General features: G+C 41.4%; 1 protein-coding gene across 2 annotated transcripts; it reads right to left on the reverse strand.

Annotated features, from left to right (window-relative positions):
• Positions 1–62: 62 nt before the first annotated feature.
• Positions 63–20141, reverse strand: obsl1a (obscurin like cytoskeletal adaptor 1a). Of its 2 annotated transcripts, none has more exons than XM_085348333.1 (25): positions 19744–20141; positions 17108–18370; positions 15157–15426; positions 14629–14889; positions 13889–14194; positions 12665–12931; positions 12303–12578; positions 11770–11884; positions 11394–11554; positions 10926–11198; positions 10542–10817; positions 10157–10432; positions 9799–10074; positions 7032–7307; positions 6674–6943; positions 4962–5228; positions 4618–4887; positions 4238–4504; positions 2603–2869; positions 2397–2509; positions 2114–2267; positions 1783–1944; positions 1346–1450; positions 980–1246; positions 63–902 (listed from the first exon to the last, which is right to left on the reverse strand). In XM_085348333.1, the coding sequence occupies exons 2-25, from the start codon at positions 18294–18296 to the stop codon at positions 628–630; spliced, it is 6639 nt and encodes a 2212-aa protein (XP_085204459.1). In that variant the 5' UTR covers positions 18297–18370; positions 19744–20141; the 3' UTR covers positions 63–627. The 2 variants fall into 2 exon arrangements, with proteins under 2 accessions (XP_085204459.1, XP_085204460.1); XM_085348334.1 differs by having other exon boundaries at positions 750–897.
• Positions 20142–24581: the final 4440 nt, after the last annotated feature.

Consider the following 24581-nt stretch of genomic DNA (forward strand, 5'->3'; position numbering starts at 1 on the left):
GGACCTGAGGGATGCATCTGAACCTTCAGCTGATCATCTACTGTTCCCTGAAGCCTCATCAGAAATCTCAGTGGAAAGGTGGCTGTCAAGCTTTTTTTCTTTTTTTTAAAGAAAAAAAAAAAGGAAGGAAAACTCAGAAAAGGCTGTGCAGGGCTGCAATTGACCCTGATAAACAAAGAGATGGCTCAAGATTTATTTAAAAAAACAAACAAACATCCACATAGCCAGCGGTTGCCATCTAGAACTGCTCGGATCAAGTAAAACATTTTTTTCCTTAAAAGCATTTTCATTCTGGTGCTTCCAAGAATTTTTCAAATACACAAGTATTTTCCACCCAAAATAATCTCCACACATTTAGCTTCTCTGAAGTTATGAGAAGGCTTTAAAATCCAACAGATGTTTCCATGGAGCAATTTTTAAATGGGTTTTATTTGGGAGTTTTTTTATTGAAATAAAAGTTACTGTGATGTAAACAGCAAATAAATATGATCTACAATGTAAAAAAAAAAAAAAGTATATTCTAATTTAAGAGTTTTAGTGGCAATTTCCACAGGGGGTTTTTTGGGTTTTTTCCCCACTTCATTTTCTCAGGTGTTACTTTGGTTCCACAATCATACTACATTTCAATCATCCTGTTACGTTGAGCGTGGCGCTGCTCTTCGCCTTTCCCATAGTAAACTTCACCGTGCCGCTCATGTCCACGCTGGTGCTCTTCAGGATGAGTTTGTGGACTGTCCCGTGGTTTTCCAGGCGGACAGAGGGCCCCGGTTTAAGGTTCTCTCCATTCAAAGTCCAAACCGGAGGCTTATTTATGGCGACTGATAACTCACACTGGAAAGTCGCTGGCTCTCCCTCCATCACTTCCACGTCCTCTAGCTCTTTCACCATCACAAGAGCCTGGGCTGGAGCAACACAGAATAAATCAGTTTGACAAAAATGTATTTAGGGTGTTCCGCTTTAGCTTTCCGCCCCAACTTACCTTCCACCATCAGTTTGGCTTTGGAGGTGTGCTCTCCGACCTCAATGCTGTAGGTGCCCTCATCCTCCACAGACACCTGCTGAATCACCAGTTTGTGGGAGCAGCCATCAGCCAGGATTTCCAGTCGGTCTGAGGAAACCAGTTCCTCCCTGCCTTTGTACCAGGTAGCGCTGCAGTGAGGCGAGGAGACGGTGCATTCAAGGATCACACGATGTTTCTCCAGAGCTGTTCTGTCTCGCAAGGGCTTTACAATAGAAACTGGAAGTTCTGAAACAAGAGGAAATTCAACATATAGATGATTTTAAGTCACTGATATGTCCAAGAAAAAGGCCAGTAAAATATTCTGAAGATAAAGAATTAACTTACCCTCTACCTCAAGGTAGGCAGTAGATTCAACATCCCTGGCTACAAAGCGGATTTCTCCAGCATCTTCAGCTTTAATGTTACACATCAGCAGGAAGTGTTTGGTCCCTGGAAGAGAGCAACAATTCTCAGACTTGCCAACAGTGTACAAGTGGTCTTTTGCTCTTTCCAAGGTCGTGCCACCACCAGAGGTACCGCTAAAACTACAAATAGAGAAATTTAAATCCTTCTCCTCTCCAAACGAGGTTTGAGGGTTTTTCCATGGATGGTGATGCCATTTTCTGGAGAACCGATTGGTCAGTAGGCAGTGATTTCATACCTATTGATCTCCAATCTGAAACTTAACCTGTTCTGGAGCAGATTATGGTATTTTACTCTTGTATTATTTATGATTTTATGATTGATTTCTAAGTCTCATAGAAATGTCTGCCTTCTCTGACCTTCAGTGCGGATCTTGATGGAGCTGGTTGGTCGGATCCTGTGGCCGTCTTTGTACCACTCCCCTGTCACGTCCTCCAGAGAAACATCACACATGAAGACAGCATTCTGGTCCTCCTGGATGTAAAGATCCTCCAAATCCTGCACTATCTCCAGCTCATGCTCTGCAAGTTAGTTAAAGACGGCAAAAAGATCAGATGGCAAAAGAAGAAAAAAGTTATTTTCCTTAAAACCACTAGATGGAGGTATTGTATAAGCTTTACCCCAGCTACTCACTGGCTCCAGTTGGTTCAAAATGAGTTGTGTTAAGCCAGTATCTGATCAGAGGCTTACCATAAACCTCCAGCGAACAGGACGTTTTGATTTCCCCTGTGTCGCATGTGTAGGTGCCAGAATCTGCCCGGGAGCACTGCAGGATTTGACAGAACCTCTTACGACCCATTGAGTAGATCCGACAGTTTTTCCCCGGCTTTAGCTCCGAACCATCCTGAGTCATAGAAAAAAAAAGTCAAAGGCATTCTTTATTCATTATATCATTCTTAAAACTGTCACCTTGCTGGTATAATAAGACAAAATAAGGGCAAGATTACTGAGAGTATTTACTGGTTGATTTTACCTTAAACCATTTGACTTCAACATTTTGTCGGGAGAATTCACACTCCAGGGTGACAGGAAATTCCTCCTCCACACGGGCATCAGCCAGTGGTTTCAAGATGGACACTGGTGTTTCTGTCAGTTTAGTCAGTCCAGTCAATCAGTCAGTGAACTACTTGATGAAGGTGAAAAAAGTGAAACCAGTGAGCTTCACGGGCTTGTATTTACCTTTGACTGTGAGCCTCGCTGTGGTGCGCACTCCTTCAGCTGAGAAGGCGATGGTGCCTGTGTCCTCCAGAGTAAGGTTGGACAAGGTGAGGCCGTGAACTCGTCCATTGGTGCTCACCCTACACTGATTGTTTGGCTTGACCCGAATGCCGTCCTTTTGCCAGCTGCCCTCCACATCTGTGTGTGACAGCTCCACCACAAAGGAGGCAGTCTCTCGTTCAAAGGTTTCTTGGTCAGTCAGACCTTTGCGGATGGCGATTTTACGGGCTGCACAAGAGTAGATTAGTGAAAGCGGTGAGAGGTGAGAGGATACCATCATTATCAAATTATAAATCGAATAAATATCTATTAAATCATTGAAAAAATTATTTTAAAAAACTGAGAGAATTCTTTTTTTTTGCAAACTGTATTTTGCTGATATGCATTTGAAAGCCAAGATTGTGTTTCAAGGACAACTGAAGGTTGTGCAAATATAGACAGAGCTCAGTTTATCATGTTACAAAAACACTAGCAGGAGCAGTCCACTGTCACTGTGTCACTCTTGTACACGGCTGAATAACAGTATGGCTGTGTTTCAAAAACCTTTTCACACTTACAGGTCTGGCTCGGCTATTCTTAGTACTTCTTTACACTCTGACATGCTGTGAAAAACACCTTCAGTGTGTACTGTTCTTTAGGCCCGAACTCATCTGTGTCAGAAGAGATACCAATCACAAAGTCACATGGTACGCTGGCTTCTGAAATGTCTTGTTTTATAGTCTTCAGAGCCGAGTAAGTACTGGAAGTATCTGGCTAGTGTTCTTTCTGCCTCCTTTTATCTTATTTATTCACACAGCAGTTAGGTTTGAACAGTTAAATCCAGACACAATAAGCAATTTTAGGAAAAGTTCATTTCTTCACTCGCTATTTATAAAATAAACAAAAAGGCTTGTTGCATTTCAAATCAACATGAGCTTTCTCCAAAATGCTTCTTATCGTCTTAAGTTGTTTGGACATATATTATATGATTGCTGCATATTTTTGGCTTTATATACTTTTCTATATGTGCTTTTCTGAAAAGTGGTAAGGTGTTTTTTTTCTTTTTGCATGTTTTAAAATCCTGAAAACTTCACTGGTGTCTCTTCCCATAAAAATGAATTAGGATCTGTAATTTGAGACAGATACGAGATAAGAGCATCAGCCTGTTAAAATATGAAAAACAAAAACAAATTAAATCAAATTAACACACACTAATAAAAAAACACTTCACAGAAAAAACAACAGTTTCTAGATGTATATAGTTATAGCATTAAAAAAAATACAAATTAAACATAATTAACACAAAAATTAAGAAAATGCTTTTTTCATTCAATATTTTTACTCGTGCTTTGAGCAAATATGATGAGTTCAACTAAAAAAAATCAAAATATCATAAAATGGTGCAGAAAAATCTGAAGTTTCCAAATCTAATCTAACCATTTTGAAGCCCAGTCTAGCTATGATTTTGAGACCTAATGCCCTGGATGAGTCTGATAAAATATATCTCAGATTAAAGTATACTAAGAGGGATTGAAACCTGAGATCAATAGTGCGGTAGAAACCCTAACCCTAATGACACAACTGCATTATCGGCATTATCTGCTGCAGTTCACTTACGTTCTACATTGAGTTTGACCTGCGTCCGGTCATGCAGAGTCTCGCACCGGTAAGTCCCCCTGTCCGACAGAGTCAGGTTGTGGATGGTGAGACTGCGTTTGCAGCCGTTCTGGGCCAGCGTGTGTCGAGGACCAGACTGGATAACCACCCCCTGCCTCATCCACTGGACCTCACCGGCCTCCAGGCTAATCTCTGCCTCCAAGGTGGCATCACCAAACTCCTCTGCCATAACAGCTTCCATTTTCTTAGTAAACATGACCTGAGCCTCTTAACATTACAAGAGTCAGAAAAAAATGATCAACTGCTGATCATCTGATGATCACAGATAGAAGATAGATGGATGGATTTTAATCTCTTTTAACCTTGACGATTGGCCTTACCCTGAACTTTGAGGCTGGCTTTGCTCATTTGTCCTTCAGCTTCTGCTGTAATTTTTGAGCAGTCCAGCATCTGGCACTTTTTAATCACCAAGGTGTGGCACAGGCCATTGTGGGTTGCCTGGAAACGATCACCCAGAGTGATAGGCTCATTGTCCATGAGCCAGACCAGCTGGACATCCTCTGGGGAAACCACACACTTAAAGGTTGCATCTTCTCCTTCCAGCACTGTAGTGTTGTGGAGTTCAGTGAGGAACTCAATGACTCGGGGCACTGAAAAGACAAAAGTTATGAAGCTGCTATCTCATTGAAAAGAGGAGAGGAACTCTATTTCAATGCATACTTACTTTCTACCCTCAGTTTTGCAACAGTCCGGTCATCTCTGGACTCACAGGTATACTCGCCAGCATCCTCTCGAGATAGACGATGAATGGTCAAGCTTCTTTCGACTCCATCTGCCCTAATGGAGAATCTCCTGTTTGGGACCACCTCTACTCCATTCCTTAACCACTGGACGTCCGCTTTTGGCTTGCACACCTCACACCGAAGGGTCACCATACCATCAGCGTGGGCCACAGTGTCTCTAAGCGGCTTTGTGAACTTAATTCTCATTTCTGTAATACAGAAAATCAAAGTTGATATGAGAAGATAGGCCAGACTGAGGCTTTCTACACTCAACAAAAATATAAACGCAACACCTTTGTTACTGCTCCCATTCCCCATGGGATGGACGTAGAGACCTAAAATTCATTCCAGATACACAATATAACCATCCCTCCCAAACAGTGGTCACAAATCAGTCCAAATGTGTGGTAGTGGGCACATCTGCCATATTGAGATAATCCATCCCACCTCACAGGTGTGCCACATCAGGATGCTGATCTGACATCATGAGTAGTGCACAGGTGTACCTCAGACTGCCCACAACAAAAGGCCACCCTGGAATGTGCAGTTTTGTCTCACAGCAAAATGCCACAGATGCCACAGCAATGAGGGAGCGTGCAATTGGCATGCTGACAGCAGGAATGTCAACCAGATCTGTCGCCCGTGCTTTGAATGTTCATTTCTCAACCATAAGCCGTCTCCACAGGCGTTTCAGAGAATATGGCAGCACATCCAACCGGCCTCACAACCGCAGATCTCGTGTAACCACACCAGCCCAGGACCTCCACATCCAGCAGGTTCACCTCCAAGATCGTCTGAGACCAGCCACCCAGACAGCTGCTGGAACAATTGGTTTGCACAACCAAACAATTTCTGCACAAACTGTCAGAAACCGTCTCAGGGACGCTCAACTGCATGCCCGTCGTCCTCATCGGGGTCTTGACCTGACTCCAGCTCGTCGCCATAACAGACTTGTGTGGGCAAATGCTCACATTCGATGGCGTCTGGCACGTTGGAGAGGTGTGCGCTTCACGGATGAATCATGGTTCACATTGTTCAGGGCAGATGGCAGCTGAGAATGTCCCAGTTCTTGCATGGCCAGCATACTCACCGGACATGTCACCCATTGAGCATGTTCGGGATGTGCTTGACCGGCGTATACGACAGCGTGTACCAGTTCCCACGAATATCCAACAACCTCGCACAGCCATTGAAGTGGAGTGGACCAACATTCCACAGGCCACAATTGACAATCTGATAGACTCCATGCGACGATGTGTTGCACTGCATGAGGCAAATGGTGGTCACACCAGATACTGACCGGTTCTGGGTCCCCAGACCCCCAATAGCGCAAAAAACTGCACATTCCAGGGTGGCCTTTTGTTGTGGGCAGTCTGAGGTACACCTGTGCACTACTCATGATGTCAGATCAGCATCCTGATGTGGCACACCTGTGAGGTGGGATGGATTATCTCAATATAGCAGATGTGCCCACTACCACACATTTGGACTGATTTGTGACCACTGTTTGGGAGGGATGGTTATATTGTGTATCTGGAATGAATTTTAGGTCTCTACGTCCATCCCATGGGGAATGGGAGCAAAAACAAAGGTGTTGCGTTTATATTTTTGTTGAGTGTACATAGCTGTTCAAAATGCAAAACAAAATTTTAACCTTTCACCAGCAGGCTGAAGTGCATCTGGTCTGTGTTGATGTCACATGTGTACTCGCCGGCATCAGAGCGTCTCAAAGGCTCGATAGTAAAAGTGCGTTTATGGCCCTCCATGAGTGCTCGGTAACGATCACCTTCAACGGGCGACCAGTCTTTCATCCAGCGCACTAGAGCGCTTTCCTTGGAAACATAGCTTGTCAAGGTCACGCTCTCTGCTTCGTAACCCGTCACAACAATGTCATCCTCCTTGTTCACAAATGTAACTGGAGTCTCTTTGATAGAAAAGAAAATTTAAAAGAAAGTTATATGACCTTTTTTCTCTTCTTTAAAGCTGTGAAGGCTTATTTTGTGGATTCATACCTTGAATGCGTATAACGCTGACCATCTTGTCATCCACAGCGTCACACACATACTTTCCAGAATCGGAAGGCTGAACACAGGAAATGATGATTTTCCTCAGTGTCCCATAGCTTTCAATATAGGTCCGGTCATCACTGGTGAGAAGCCTGTCATTACAATACCACTGGACAGGGGCATTAGCACGAGATACCTCACAGGCCAGGATCAGGTCATCGCCTGCCATCATCTCCTGGTATTCAAGGTCATTTGAGTTTCCAACAATGGTCACTGGAGGCTCTGAGGGAAGAAGATGGATTAATTCATGCAAAGTTTTGCCAGAAATATCCTTTTGAAAAAAATGTACATACAGAGATAGCTCTTTTGTGATAATATCATGCCAGTGGAAGCCAAAATTATAACTACTTGATCCTGCCAGATACTAGCTGCCGTTTTGAAATGTTTTCAAAAATGTTTTCAAAAAGTCCAAGGCAAGATGCTTAGCCTTATCCCTTTCAAAAAATAAGTTTAACCTTTTATTTAAATAAATATTTAAAAAGTACTTGAAAAACAGCTAACTGCTTATCTTCATTGGAATGGTATGTATAAAACTTAACACTTCAGAATTCCTCACAGAAACAGCATTGACATGGAGGTTATGAATAACCTTGTCATGGCCTCTGACAGAACGGAGTCTCTCAGAGACATTCTGTTCATGTAGATCGGAGTTCCAGTTGTGCCGACGAATTCTATTTACATTATAAATGCTCCTCTTAAGCAGTAACATTAGAAACCATAGCATACAATTGCATTGCTATGCAGATGATACCCAGCTCTATGTGTCTGTCAAGAGATATATTCTAAAGACACTTCTTCAGCATGAGAGTCAGAGAGTAGAAACACACACGCTGCAGTTTTTACTTGCAAGGGCAGTCACAGAGTGCTCGCAGTGGCTCAAGGACTCGCGCTCTGCCACTGTCCTGGTCTTTATTTATATACAACAGTAGGTGCATTCGTTTATTACATTGGAATGTGGATGTGTGCGCGTGTGTGTGTGCGTGTGTGCCAGGAGAGGCTTCTCTACCTGGCATGAAGTGAAACTGCTCGTTAAGCTCTTATCTAGCACTAATAGGTACTGCTCCTTCCCTGCATGATAACGGGTCACAGTGAACTAAAAACAGTCTGAGTTATAAAGAGGTCATCATGCAGTATTCTATCATATGCAAACTTATTTTATTAAAAGTCTATACTGACTACTAAGTACAATTTTCTATTGACAGTGTCAATAAAGCTAGATGAAACACCTATTAGTTAAACTGCAGGCATAAAGATATAAAAGCCCGTATAACCTCTAAGTTCAAATAAAAATTTGACTATTTTACTTCGCTTAAAAATCTTAGTAACATGGTGTCTAACCAGATACAGTCCCAGTCAAAAGTTTAAGACCCCTTGAAAAATGGCAAAAACTCATATTTGCATGGTAGGATCTTAAAAAGTCAAAAAAGTTCCCTTTTTGAACATGGTCGGGTTGTTAAACTGCATAAGCAGGGCCTCTCACAGAGTGCCATCGCTGCTGAGGTGGGACGCAGTAAGACAGTCATTTGGAATTTCTTAAATGAACCTGAGGGTTATGATGGAAGACCCAAAAACATTTCACCAGCACTGAGCCAGAGGATCCAATTGGCTGTCCGTCAAGACACTGGACGATCCTTGACCCAAATTAAGGCCTTTATTGGTGCTGACTGCAGCCCCATAACCTTCAGACAGCATATGAGACTGAAGGGCTTCAAAAACAAAATAACATCTTCAAAGGCCTCGTCTCCTTGAACGCCACAGAACTGACCGTTTGGACATGAGACACTGAAAGGTGGTAGAAAGTTTTATTTTCTGATGAGAAAAAATCTTGATGGTTTCCAGTGTTACTGGCATGACAAGCAGATCCCACCTGTGATGTTTTTTTATGCACCATAGTAGGTAAATGGTAAATGGCCTGTATTTATATAGCGCTTTTACTCGTCCCTAAGGACCCCAAAGCGCTTTACACATCCAGTCATCCACCCATTCACACACACATTCACACACTGGTGATGGCAAGCTACATTGTAGCCACAGCCACCCTGGGGCGCACTGACAGAGGCGAGGCTGCCGGACACTGGCACCACCGGGCCCTCTGACCAGAGCAAAAAAATACTTTTGCTCTGCAATAAACGAGAATAAAACGACATCAGTCATAACTGTGAAACACTGGGTGGAGTGTTAGGCCTATATGTGGCTACATCAAATGAAATACCATCATTTAAACACGCACGCACTCAAACACTTCACAAACAGACCTTTCAAGGCGATGCGTTGGTCTCACAACACATGAAAAAACATTTTTTTAAAAAGCAAAATACGGAAGCTACAGCAGAAAAACAAAGTAGGTGCTTTTTCCTGTAAAACAGCCTGTTTCATTTTAAGTGTTGTTTTCAATAAATTGCATGCTCAAAAAAATGTTTTGTCTCACTCCCATTTCTTCTTGTTGCATGTTGAAGCTCTACCTGGAACCTTGTTAAGATGCAACCATGCAAAATATGATATTTTGTCATTTCCAAGTGGTCTTAAACTTTTGATTGGGACTGTATTTACCATGGATGGCATTGTTTTCGTCTGCAGTAACCATGTGAGGAAACCTGGAGTCCTTTTTGACCAGGATATGTATTTCAATGTGCATATTAAACAAATATGCACGACTGCTTTCTAAGAAAAAATTAAAAAAGAAGAAAAATACATTCAGCCATATTAACCTTACCTTCTACTGTAACTTGGAAGCTGATACTGTCATCTCCGACATCCAAAAAATATTCTCCTGAATCTTCGAGTTCAGCATTGAGGATGACGAGCGAGCGGAAAGGACCTTCTTCCTCTTCACAGAACCTTTCATCACCCTGAACACGACAGCCATCCTTGTACCATTTGGCAACAGCATTGGCTCTGGAGAGCTCACACTCCAGCACAATGTCATCAGAAATCAAGAACTTTAGGTTGTTCTTGATCTCTGACTTTCTTAAAATCTTTACTGGTGGCTCTGAGGACACAGAATTGAACATTTATCTTTAAATTTCACAATGGGTCAGAAAACTCATACCGAGGCAATTGCTGCATCTTACCTGAAACTTTAACCTGGAAATCAATTTTATCATCCATAGCGTCACAAGTGTATTTGCCAGAATCCTCAGGAGTGGGAGAGTGAATTGTCAAACGACGAATGAGCCCATCTTCTGTGATGGTGACATTGCTGCTTTGCTGAATTTCTTCACCATTTATCAGCCACTTGACTTCTGCATTTGGTCGGGACACCTCAATTTCTAGAATCACTGGTTTGCCAGCAAGACTCTCCAGTTTTTCAGCTATGTCTTTGGGGCAAGTTAGTGTTACTGGTGGCTCTAAGTGAAGCAAAGAGAAATAAAGTATGTAAAATGTAATGTGATGATTCGTTTACTGAGTGACCATGTATAGACCATAAATAATTAGACTGAATGTATGCCTGTTTACCTGTAATAGTTACTAGGAAAGCCAAAGAGTTATCTTCTGTGTCACATACATACTCCCCCGTGTCGTGCACAGTGGTTATGGGTATAATGAGCCTCCGTTGGGCCCCGTCCACCTCCAGGATCAAGTTGTGCCCTGCCTCTACTTCTAGACTGTCTTTGAACCAGCGCACAGGAGCATCCGCCTTTGAGATCTCACAGCTGAGCTCCAGCCTCTCTGATGCCAAGTGAGTCAGTTCCAGCTCTGATTCACTGGGATAAATGATTCTTACTGGTGGATCTAGTACAAGTGAAAGATATTAAAAAAAATAAGCATTTAAACTTATTTTGTAGATTCTCTATGTTTCAATTTGATATCTGTTAGAAGAGGTGAGCACTAAAGTTTTACCTTTAACACCAAGTTGGAAGAAGATGGAGTCTCCATCTGTTTCACAGACATATTCTCCAGCATCCTCCTCTGAGCTGCAGAGAATTGTCAGCCTCCTGTAAGGGCCTTCTGATATCAGCTGGATGTTTTCACTCTCTGCCACCTGCAGGCCATCCTTGAACCATCGCACCTTCCCCCTGGAGCGAGACAGCTCGCACTGCAGGTGGATCTCCTCTGAGATGTAGCTCTCAATCACCACATCGTCTTTAGGTTCCACTATCATCACTGGAGGCTCTGTGTTTTTTGTTTGAGTAATAAGAGCGAGGTCAAATGGTGCTCACAATGAATTAATAATCTGTTTGTTCCACAATGCCACCTTTAATCTTTTTATTCTCATTTTAAAACTTCAGGGCCAAAACACAGCCAAAATATGTTGTTAAATGCCTTTTGTTTTTACCAACAGGAGTTGGAGGAGAAAGGTCAGTGTACCTCGGACATTGACTGTGAACTCCATGCTGCTGTTTCCTGCCTGGCAAGTATAACTTCCAGCATCTGAGGTTTCTGCAGAGCGGATAATTAACCTCCTCATGGTTCCTTCTGCCTGCAGAGTTATGTTGTCACTGGGCTTGATCTCACAGCCGTCTTTATACCTGGGACACAGACACAGATAACTGTAAAGAGTCTCAAAGAGTTTGTTTTAGTTACATTAAAAAAAAACCTGTGTCCTACTAAGAGGTTGATTGTGCAGTAAACAAAATGATGCAGGAAGTATTTGAACAGTTAGACACTGGAAACACAGAAGACTACAGACTTTACAGATCTACAGATCTGTCTTTATTTGCAAACAGGAATTCTTCAGTCTTACCACACAACTTCAGCATCATCTCTGGAGACATGGCAGACCAGCACCACAGGGTCCAACTCCATGCTGCTCTTATGAAGGTCATCCTCAGCGACCGGACTGAAATCCACCGGAGGACCTTAAAAACAGGGTAGAAGGAAGACTGCATGTCAATGGCTGGAGCTCAAGGTATTACATGAACTAGCCCTCTAAAAATTGGAGTGATTCTTGGTATGGTTTAATAATAAGCCCAGATGTGGTCCAAATGTGTTAGCACAGGTTTTAAACAAGGTTTTGGTTTCTTACAAGACATAAAAATCAGTCAGAGACACAGTTGTTTATATTCAGTGTCACTTAATAATCCAAGAAACATCAGTATTTTCATGATATGAAATCCAGATAGTATATTAAGTATGCATTTTCCTGTATAAGAAAATTAACATGTGATTCTTTAAGTAAATATAACAAAATGGTCAATTAATATCCATGTTAATGTTAATGTCTATGTTAATGTTAAAGAAGCTCATCAGCATGTCATCTGTTCATAAACCAATTACCTGCAACATCCACATTGAATGTGATGACATCCCCTGAAGTTTCACATGTGTAAACTCCAGAGTGAGATTCCTCAGCTGACTGGATCACGATCCTCCTCATATTCCCATCCGCCTGGATGTTTAGACCATCTGAGACCTGAAGCTCCTTGCCATCTTTGAACCAGGATACTTTTGCAAACGGATGGGAGACTTCACAGTAGAGTACAATGGCATCCCCTATGTCCACCTTTTTCTTGCTGTCTAACTCTGACAGAGGACTGAATTTCATCACGGCAGCTGATGAAAAAAAAAAAGAACACAGAAATAAGCAAACTTAAAAAAAATGCATCAATCACAGGTTTTTCAGAGGTTTTTACACCTACGTTTAACGTTGAGCACAGCGGAATCCCTGACTCCGTTAGCTATGAAGGTGACCTCTGCTTCATCCTCTGTCATGCGACTTTCATGGATCACCACTGAGTGCTTTGTTTGATTGTGTTGTATTGAATATCGTCCGCCGTGCTGCAGTTGAGCACTATTGAGAAACCAGGTTCCAACCATTGGGGCAGACAATTCAATGGATAAGTGAGCATCTTGTCCTTCTACAACCTCACAGCTTTGGAGGCGGCTGAGGATCTTGGGCCCAGGAACTAGCAAGTACAGAAGAAGTACAGTACAGGTATTAGTCAATTAAGCCTGACAGATATGTTGGCCCTAATAATATTAGCTATTTGCACATATATTGGCATCAGAATTTACAACAGAATTAAAAAGTAAAGAAGAGACAGGAAAAATGTCTTTCTACTATGTTATGTGTTGATTTTGCACAGCTTGCATAGTCTGCCACCAGAGGGCGCTCTGCAACTTCCCTGTTGGCAACAATGTCTGAACTGCCACAAAACATCAACCAGCTGATCCAAGCAGATCTGGCAGTGCATAAATGACTAATACATGACTTGTTGTGACATTAAAGCAAGATTATTTTTAAACTCATTGTCATTTTATCATTGGTGTCTGAAAGAAAAAAATATTGGTCCATATTTTTAAATTGCTCAATTTAGTCCTATAAACATATCCTATGTCGTACATTATTAGTCAACAAATAATGCGTAGTTTACTCTAGAAAATTACAGGAAAGTGCTGGAAGTTAAATTTAGCAGAAGGAAATTGTCATTTTACAGTACTGTCAGCTGTTTGGTTGTCATTATAGTTTCATATTAGTTCTCTTACTCCAGTCTACATAATATCTATGTTTATCACTGATAAATATAACTACATGTCCTTGTTCGCTTAAACCTTAACACTTTTCTTTGCCACACTGGAGACCACATCAAACACCCACAACAAATTTAAGCACAATATAACTGAAATAACCATAATTAAAAGAAGAAAAATTATTAACATTTATATGCCCATGGTTTCTCAGCAAGTTAAAAAAACAAACGCTCTACCTAAAAATGTATACAATTTTGTGTTTCATATTTAAAGTAAACTGTAGTGTTTTTGAATAAAATTATATTCACCTCAAAGAAGAGTTTCAAGTAAAACTTTAAAAAAATGACATTTAATATATCTGTATGTAAAATCTGTCGCCGTGTGCTCCTCACCCAGATGGACAACTTTGGGAAACTCCACATGGCCGCTTCGTCCATATTTGTTAATGCAGCAAACTCTGAAACGGTAGTTGCCCTCGCATCGTACAATGTCACCGGTGACCTCAGCTGAGGTGGCGGTCTCTGAGGTGAAACACTTCTGCCACTCCTGAGAACCCACTTCTTGCATCTCCAGCACAAACACAGAGCGGGTGGAGGTCTGACTACTGGGGGCGGGATCCCAGTTAAGTAGCGCACTGTTGGGTCTGTCTACATCCATTTTGACTCCCACCGGACAGATAGGTGGGCAGTGTCGTGTGGCTGAAAGACAAAGAAGAATAAAGAATGTAATAAGGGTGGATTGATAAAAGGCTGATTGTCAGAAGGCATCATTAAATTCACTGAAACTAGTTAGTTAATTAGTATACAAGCAGAAGCAATAATTGTAATGTATTATTAGACAAATGTAAAAATAATTAAATAAAAACACATTTTGTCTTAAAATTAATACATTTAGACAAGTGAGCCTACATTTTTGCATATGACTCCTTCTAAAAATAAATTTGCCATCAGAGTTCCCACTCTCACCCCCAGCAAAAACACTCTACTGAATGTAACAAAAGACAAAATCATCCTGCAACAAATAAACCTGAAATAAATGTTTATTTAAATCTCAAACACAACCTGCAAAGCTTCTTCAAATCAAGGCAAAAAAACCCTTAACAAACATTTACACAAAGTGTTTGCTAAATTACCTTTGACTTTGAGGCGTGATGAAGTCTTGGATCGTCCTGCGACAAATGTCACAACTCCCGAGTCGTGATAGGCCACGTTGACAAAGACCAGAATGTGAGTTTTGCCAAAAGACTTGAGGATTGTTTGGTGTGTTTCATGTAGCTTCAACCCGTCTTTGAACCAGTGGACCTCCATGTCTTCGTTCTCCACCTCCACGCAGAAGGCTGCATTCTCACCCTCCAGGACCTCCAGTTTTCGTGGAAGCTTACGAACAATAGTACCTGTACGGATAAAAATCAATGCAAATAGTTTTTCAAAATAAGCTTAAAAGCTGCATCAGGTAGTTTCCCCCTTTGACCACACACTGTGCTAGCAGGTGTTTATACAGAGATCATTTAGCTTGAAATAATGACATGAATGGATATCATTAAGTTAATGCGATAAAGCAAGTGTGCATTGAAATTTTGTCTTCCTGAAGTACTAGTCCTAGAAATACCATCCCTTTTTACAATAATTTGATGCACCATAGCCTATTTTTCATAGTGTACCTTTAACTGAGAGCTCAGCAATGCTCTTTGCTCCATCAGGCATCTCACAGAGGTAGACTCCATCATCGTCTGTTCCCACATCGTGAATAGTGAGTCTTCGTTTGGTTCCTTTCTGCTCCATCCCATATTTACTGCTGGGCATCAGCCTCTGGTCTTCCAGGTACCAGGCAGCTGGGAGTGACTCATCAGGTACCTCACACTCAAGCACGGCAACGTCCCGCTCTTTCACCTCCACGTCTTTTAACGGGCGCCTGAACCGCACGGCAGGGCCTGAAGAATAAGGACAACGTTATCTTTGGTCCAAAGTGGATGAATCGTACATATATATGGGTACATGTGTGCAAGGATTGATGGAGATGCCAAACAAGAAGCTGTTTCGCAGTGCTATAGCGTAGATTTAGAAGACAGTTCAAATTCATTGCATTGGCAGCAGGCCTAGAAAAACTCAAACTCAAAATAATAATTAAAATATAATGTGTGGAAACGAAAAAATTTAGCGCAAACACTTAATTTTTGATTCTCTTTTGCTACCATATAATAGTTTTCAAGCAGTGATTAGCAGTGGTAATGTTCCGTCATGTTATCTGTATGTTAATGACTGGCATGTTGAGCCCATTAACTAAACTGACTCTTATGGTAGAGGCAGCTCACAGATGCAGAATGAATCACATATGAATGGGGTAGCATTCTAACTATGCACAGCCCTCACAATTGCAGCTCATGGTATAATGTTTTATTAGTATGGTTTAAGATATGCCCTCATTTATTGTAACTGGACATATACATATTCATTTCAGTTGTCCATTTTCAGTGACTAATGTCTTGAAAAGAAAGACGTTTCTTTTGTGTTATTCAAAAGGTTCCAACAGCATGAAAGCAATTTAATCTGCTTTAAGGAATAATATTTGGTACAATGAAATGTTTTCTACACTCAAAAAAATGAAATTGGGTGGTTGTTACATGTAAAAGATTCAAACTTGTAATTTCAACTAAATAATTTCATGTTTCTAAGGTGAACATAATTAAATCATGTAGCATCTGCATGAAATTCAGCAACTTAATTTGTTCTTGTTGAGATGACATGATACAATCTAGTAAGCGTGGTTAGTTGACTGGACTCACGAAATTCACAAGATCATATTAGATGTCAAACTGCAGGAAAATTGCTGGAGTTTTAAGAGGCAGACAGCTACACCCACACCACGTGTATGCTATTGCTATTTATTGTGGTTTAACCTGTCAAGGACAAAAACCTACAGAAAATTCTGCATCAAGCCTTGTAATCATTTTGTTAAGCCTGCATTGACAGCTTGGTGGTGTGATGGTTAGTGCTGTTGTCTCACAGCAACAAGGGCCTGGGTTCAAATCCACAATCTGCCTAGTTTGCAGTGTGTAATTGGAGTTAGGTTAATTGGTGATTCTAAATTACCCATGAACGTAAGTGCAAATGGTTGTTTGTCTCTATGAAATCATCAACCTGCATATTGGTTCATTACGCAAGACTAGCAGTAATTGCCTTGACTAACAAAGTAGGTGTTCAAACAACAAGATTTCATTGCGTTTCCCTGAAGTTTTTACCTTGTGTAGAATGAATTAAAACAAATTTCACTCTACATACTTAAATCCCTTCAAGTCAATGTAAGTACATCAAGCCGCCAAATGTGTTGGTTTGACATGGTCAAAAATGGGTTATTGTACTTGGTTAAATCACATGGAAAAAGGTGCCATGATTAAATTGTGTAGGTGGTTATTTTCAGAGGTTTTATAATAATGTTTCAATGTTAATCACCTTCTGTGGTTTCTGTTACTCTTTTAATCACTTTTTCCATTTACTTGTAGCATTCAGTGAACACAGAGGACTAACATTATTTGGGTTAAATATTGTTCAAGAAGAATATCACATGTCATGTTCTTCCATGAAGGTTGCAGAAAAAAGAACAGGTTGCCATACCTTTGACGGACAGGTGAACTGCACTTAGGGTGTTTCCCAGCGCGTTTGATGCTGCACACACATACAACCCTGTGTCCTGCACTTTACAGTACAGCACCTTCAGGGTGTAGTAGCCCTCTCTGTCCTCAAATATCAGATGACGTCTGTCAGGCTCTAGGGGAACTCCATCTTTCTTCCAGATGATCTCAGGTTTCGGCTTCCCTGTTACAAAGCAGCGAAACTTGGCGTGTTTCCCCTCCGCTACTGCAAATTTCTTCACTTTTGATGCATCGACAGGTGGCTCTGCTGTGATCCTTGACAAACTGGGCCTCCCACCCCTGTGCTTTGGTGACCACTGGCTGTTAGTGTGACCAGTCGAGGATGTTTTGCTGTCACCTCGCTCTGGTACAGGTTCGACAAGAAGGACGGCCCCAGCCAGCGCCTCACCATGGCAGTTGACGGCCTTGCAGGTGTAGACGCCTTTGTCTGGCATACGTGTCCGATATATCTTGAGTTGGAACCAGCCACCATCTTCATTTCTCATGCTGAAGTGAGAACTCTCAAAGATGTCATTGAGTTTCTTCCCATCCTTTTCCCAAATCACCTCTGGCAGAGGAGTCCCCCAGATTTTACAGGAGAAGGCAGCGTCTTCGCCTCGATCCACACGCAGAGACAGGGGCTTGATGAGGAATCGCGGTCTGTCATCAGATGTCAGATCAACCTCTGCTTGGTTTTTGCTTAGCCTGCTGTTCCATTCTCCATTCAGTTCCCCTCCATTTGCCTTGCAGTGTTCACCATTTTGCACTGCATTGTAGCCATTTAGGTGTCCCACAAATTCTCCATTTTCTTGCATAGGCTGTGCCCCACCATTGACCACTAACTGTCTTGCGTCCTCATCTTGTTGCTGGGCCTCTCCTTCAACTTTAAGTGAGGCTGCTGCATAGGTTTCTCCTATGCTATTTCTAGCCTTGCAGATGTACTGGCCAGCATCCTGCTGGGTCACTCTGGTAATAGTCAGCAAGTAAACCTTTCCCTCATCCGAGATGTTGTAGCGTCCTTCAGACAGGATCTGGACATTTTTGCGTTCCCAGATCACATCTGGGCGTGGGTCTCCACCGATTTGGCACTTCAGTGTTGCATCTGTTCCACACTGGGCCACTACAGGACGTGGATAGCCTAAAACACGAGGTGCGCCACCAAAAATATCCATGGTGATGTCACCTTTTGTTTGGGTCGAATGAAGAAGTTTCTTCTCAAAATGATCTTCTTCTGTTTTGTAAATAGCTGAAAGAGAAAGAAGATTATTAGTTCAGTAGATGATTAAAATCTGCCATGAGTGCAGCTTTTGAGTTCAAACCCCAAAGCACCATCTAAACAGTAACTGTGTGGTTATTGTGTCCCAGATGGGTTCATCAGTAATCTGACTCAAACTGAAAGCAGAATGCAGAGTGAACAGTTTTATAAAATATAATAAAATGATCAATCTCCATTAATTCCACGGTGTATCTTTTTCCTGTCTTCCTCCTCCCATCGCCAACCTTTCACGGCAGATGGCCGCCCCTCCCTGAGTTTGGTTCTGCTGGAGGTTCCTTCCTGTTAAAAGGGAGTTTTTCCTTTCCATTCTCGCCAAGTGCTTTTTTCAAGGGGGTCTTCTGATTGTTGGGGTTTCTCTCCATTATTGTAGGGCTTTTACCTTACAATATAAAGTGTGTTGAAGTGACAGTTGTTGTTATTTGGCACCATTTAAATAAAACTGAATTAAATCAAATTTTAAAAAATTCTGAATACTCAATATAGTTCCCAAAGCTGAAGTAAAGAAGTTTAGTGGTTTTGCGAGGTGGATATTGAGCAAACACTTTTGGTTGTCTCACAGCTGGTGCTGTAGCTCAGTGAAGAGTGTATTTATAAAGCAGTCTGTCCAAAAAAAGATGCTGGAGCCTCTGTGTCACATAGCACACACAAACACACCTGCAGTCACTAACTAGGACCAACTAATCCCTTATATACATTCATGTGTACAGAATGCTGTTTGCAGTCTTACTGTTGGCTTCTCTTTGTCAGCTCATTGTAACATTCTAGCAACAACTTAAACAATTCAGTATATAAAGCAAGGGTGTCAAACATAAAGTCTGGGGGCCAGAATTGGCCCGGCAAGGACTCAAATCGAGCCCACTTGACAGCTTTTGAAAATGCGAAGGAAGTAATAGATTTTGACTTAGAACTGTATTTTCAAAGGTTTTACAGCCTTTATGACTGATAAAAATCTGCCCCATTACCATTCACGCTAAGCCAAAGTAATTTACTAATAGATAAACACAATGTCAAATGAGTTTGACATCTCTGATCTAAAGCTTTAGCCTCCATTTGTAATGCAGCTGCCACTTGTCTCTTTTCATGGCTCATTTGTTTCCTCTGTGTTGTCACCACCTTTCTTTTTGCTTTGAGAACGGCAGCCATTTGTTCTCTGTGACACATCACGCTTGGAAATCATCTAAAGAGCATAAAGTCATACAACTTTATGACAAGTAGAGGCACATCCCAAGCTCAGTCAGTCTTAGAATGTTTTGTTGGCACATGTAAAGAAAAGATCGTCCTCAGGCATTTTCAGGAGAGAGTTACACAGTGACACAAAAAAAGAGTTCAGAGGATAGACTTACCGCTTTAAGAAATGCTGTCTTTATAGCATTTGTCTCTCTTGTGATGCCTTAAAATGTTATTCTTAAAAATACAAGCTGGCATCAGTTTACTTGGATGATCATTGGTTAGGTTAGCATTCAAGAAGCACGTTTAGAGTCTTCTGCTCATGTTCCTTGTTTTCCTGGTTTGTCTTGTTTGGAGCACCTGCTAGTCACTCAACACCAACGCAGCTGAGAAAAATGGTAGCTTCCATTCACATTTGGTGGTCCAGAGTCATAGTAATATCTTAGTTGTGTCCCCTCAGTCTGGTGTTGGGTTGCAGGTGGCAAGGAGTAAAATGACCACAGCCTTTCAGCTGAGTGCCTGGTTTATGCGTCAGCTCTGATACTGTCATTGTCCAATAGCTAAAGAGTGTGGTGTGAGAGAGAGTGAGCTGGAATTGGTGGTGGGGGGCAGTAAATGCTTTTGCAGCTGCTGCCGCTGCAAGCCACCCCCTAAAAATACCAGCAGCTTCAATGACACTGGGCCAGATAAAGTTAGGCTCCCCATTGACAGGCTATGGTTCGCTGAAGATAGAAGGGGGCCGAGCTCTGCGATGGATCACTCAGCTTAAAAGATATCCTGAGTTAAACCTTTAGAAGAGAAAGGACGCCCTGCCTGCTGAAGCTCCTTGCCTCATGAGTCACGCTGACCCATAAATAGGGTCAAATTAGTGTCACACATTAGAAAATGGTTTATACTGAGGGATGATCAACAGATGGAAGTGAAACAAAGAGTTTGGTGTCATGATAATGCAATTCACGCTAAAAAGATAAAAGACTATGTCATGGCTTTCAGATACACGGCCATATATATATTATCTTAGTACTGCATCATCAGTTAATGTTACACAATTGTAACATAGTAACTACCATAATTTTTGTAACCAAGCATTGTTAACAACTCATATTAATACGCTCCACGCCCTGCGCTTCATCTCTCTTTTTGTGTGTCAAAAATGTTTGTATGTTTGTATTTCAGCACATATTAATAATTGAAAAATCTATTCTCAGTGATAAATGAGTTATATGTAGACCCATATAACACTGTGATTTGAAGAGAAATAATACAAAAATTTCATAAGGTGATAACACTTATTTTAATTCAGGCCCCTTTGTGGTACAAGTCTGGACAGGTAGGTGATTCAGAAGATTATAAATTGTTGGAAAAACTTAAAACATGAAACAAGATGCGTAACATACAACTGGCGTCAGATTTCAAACTACGTGATCAAAAACTACTCACCTCTCCAGTTGTGTCTAAAAGATACACAGTATAGGTGAGCAGTACATGAACACTAAACCCATGTCGTCATCTTAGTATTTTTATTTCCCCCTGCGAGCACAGGTGCTTGTTCACTTATCAATTGTCTCCTTCCGTGGCAGATTTGAATTTGGTGTTGACACATATTGCCTGCATTCTCAGACAACAGCTCTCTGCCCTATCTCTTCAAGTGGAGCGTTTCGGACAGCCGAAGCCACTGATACACACTGCATGCAACCTGTCGTCACGGATATGTGACCTTGAATACAGGTCACATAACTTTGACCCCTTTGTGACGGCGCTGAATTAACACACCGGGAATATCATGTCAAGCACAGACTAAACTTCCCTAAAGTGTGAGTATAATGATGAGAAATTCCTATTTTATATATGGGTTTATAGGGTTTTAAATAAAATATGCGATGTGATCTATCAAGTATGTATCACTGAACAGATGAATTAATACCACAGTCATTTGGAGGAGTCACACTACACTGCTTGCCCCATTTAAGGCTACTTATACCTCTGACATTACAATCCATGCAGTCATCCCCGCAGCTGTTAGGTGTACCAGGAATTAAAAGCACAGTTCTGCTCTTTGTCCTGAGATTGGGTTTCAATATCAAAAGCTGAAGAGGATTGACTGAGACCATGGGGTCTTTAACAATATGTCAATCACCCTCGCTTCAAACCAAGGAAACTATTCTTCTGTGCTGTGTTAAAGTTATAAAAATATTCATATAGTGAGAATGCTTAGATTTCAGAAGGTTAAAAGCCTTTTGTACAACACTAAGTTAAAAGCCATACACAGAAATACTGTTTTTCAGTACTGTCCACTAGATGTGTTAAGTTCTTATTTGTAGAGCATGAAATCAAAATAGAATGATCATTCTGGAAATGTGTGGCCTTCTCTGGACAAAAGAGAGTTCAGTTCTGATCACTGCTAAACTGTTTGTCATTGCAGTCTTATTAAGATGGTTGATTTTACTGGGAATCTACAAAAACATTATGGTCCCAGGATGAAGTATTTATGTCCCCAGAGACTAGAGGAGGCACGCACACGTAGACAGACAGGACCCCATCCATCTCAACCTTCATCACTGCTGTAAAAGACAAGAGTGAAGGTGTACGGAAAATGAAAGGGATACTGAACTGGCAGATGATGTAGACACAGATATCAACAACAACAGAGTCAAGTGATCACTCACATTTTGGCTCTTCCGCTTTTTCCGTGCAACCAGCAAGCCTGCTGGGGAAAAAAAACTTCTGTGTATATGTGTGACACAACTCCAAAAAAGTTCCAAAGAAATCCATATTTTATTGCCTTTATAATGTCATAAAAACTACTTACTCAATGTCTCAAAAAGTTGGGCAGCAAAAGGCTAGAAAAGCAAGTAGGACTGAAAAGAAACAGCTGGACAAACTTATTACATTGCTTGGGATCAGGTCAGTAACATGACTGACTAGGAAACGAGCGTCTTAGAGAGGCAGAGTTTCTCAGAAGTAAAGATGAGCAGAGGTTTGCCTTTCTGTAAAAAACAGTGTCTATAAAATTGACTACAGTACATAATATTATCAAAAGATTCACAGAATCTGGAGAAATCTCTGTGCGTACTTGTTGAAATCTGTCTGTGAGCACAGTTTGCTGTATCTGTACCAAAATTTGAGTTCATATCATCACCATTATCACAATAGAGAAAAGTGCTTGTATGAATGGGTGCGAATGGGTGAATGAGGCATGTTGTATAAATCGCTTTGAGTGCTCCAGAAGAGTAGAAAAGCGCTATTTAAGAATTGGTCCATTTACCATTTACCTGTGACCTTGGAGGTCATTTTTCTACTCTCTTTCAGGGAAATGAAGGCAGCTTTAGTCTGAATGCGAGTAACATTTCCTTTATAGGAAAAGCTTTCTCAACAAACACTGCCACACTGTCCCAAAGTCCTGACTCATGTGACCTGAACCCCGCGTGACAGGGCTGACTCATTCCTAATTTGCAAGTCTTTACTTCCATTGACCCTCTTAATTTTTAGTGGGGATCTTGAGCAATAGTTCTCCAGGTTTTTGAAGGTATTTCAAAGTTATTCTATGCACATTGTCTGCTTTTTTTTTTCTTTTTACCTGTTTTCAGTCCAGTACTCATACCTATTTTCAGATGAATGTTTTTGTTTTTTAAGACAGCTAACACTGGCCTGTGAATCATTCAAGCATGCAAAGGCACCTCACTCTGATGAACTGGTGTTGTGTCATAACAGCTTAGTCATGGATTGGCCTCCCTGGAGCCCGTACCCAATAGTATTGATGCAGTGTGGGATTATCTGGAAAGAGAACAGAACAAAATGAGCTTTGGATGTCCTTCAAGAAGCCTGGAGAACTATTTCTAAAGAAATTACAGAAAAGCTGCCGACAAGAGATCAGGCTGTGTTGAAGAATGAAGGGGGTCATGCCAAATATTGACTTTCAAGCTTGTTATAGTTGTGAATTGACTTACTGTTATTATATACTGAAAGTTTGCACACATTTCACTAAATAACCTAGTTTCCATTTTTTTTTTAGCAAAACAAAGAAGTGAAGCATGGTTCATGACTTTTGCACAGCCCTATATAATCTAAGCCCTACAAGCCAGATACATCAATTTGATTTGGGGGCAAATCATATCTGCTTTTTTCTTGAGTGAAAACTAAAAACAGCCAGCACCTAAACCTGTCCATAAGCCGAACACATTTTGCTTTTGCAAGAACAGCTACAAAGAATCTCTATAGGCTCCTCTTGTTCATGTGAATCTTTTATCTTTTTCTTTCTTTTTGTGTTATTTCATATATTACATTATATGTGGAGTAGCATGACAATGTCATACTATGTCATAAGCCACACATCTCGGCAACATCCACACGCTCATCCCTGCAGGAGAAGGAGAGAGGCTGCAGATGGGGTGCCCATGCAAAGAGTACCAGAGGCAACAGGCAACTAGAGGAAAGCCACCCAGGTACGAGTTGAGAGCAGGGTCCCAGGGCCCCTGGCACCCAGGATCCACCTGGCACCCAGCATCCGTCAGCACCTCCCCTGACAAGGGGAAGGTCCAGGCTAAGGGAGGGGCAGAGGCGTCCACTGGAAAGAGGCGACCATATCCCACCGGGACACACACACACACACACACACACACACACACACACACACACACACACACACACACACACACACACACACACACACCACTTGTTCACTCACTCTCACCCACCCACTAGTGACACACAGAAAGACAAAGATATATGTGCACTCATAGACCCCCCCCCCCCCCCCCCCCCCAACTAAAAATACTCCAAACTTAAAAATATAAACACAATGTGTTTGTATTTTTAAGTTTTGAGTATTTTTAGTGGCAGTTTTCGAATTGTTCTGTAAGCATAACATTGACATCAGTAGTGAATATACCCTGACTTCAGCTCAAATAAGACCTCTCTGGTTCCTAAAGTCTTTTGGTAAAGAAGTTTTTTTCTTTTTTTCACAAAAAATATTAAAAAAGACATAAATCTAGCATAGTGTTATGTTGGCTAGTAA

This window comes from Diplotaxodon limnothrissa, linkage group LG23, assembly GCF_057381915.1.
Source record: "Diplotaxodon limnothrissa isolate DT_005_m linkage group LG23, D_limnothrissa_male_GT1.1, whole genome shotgun sequence".
Taxonomy (NCBI): domain Eukaryota; kingdom Metazoa; phylum Chordata; class Actinopteri; order Cichliformes; family Cichlidae; genus Diplotaxodon; species Diplotaxodon limnothrissa.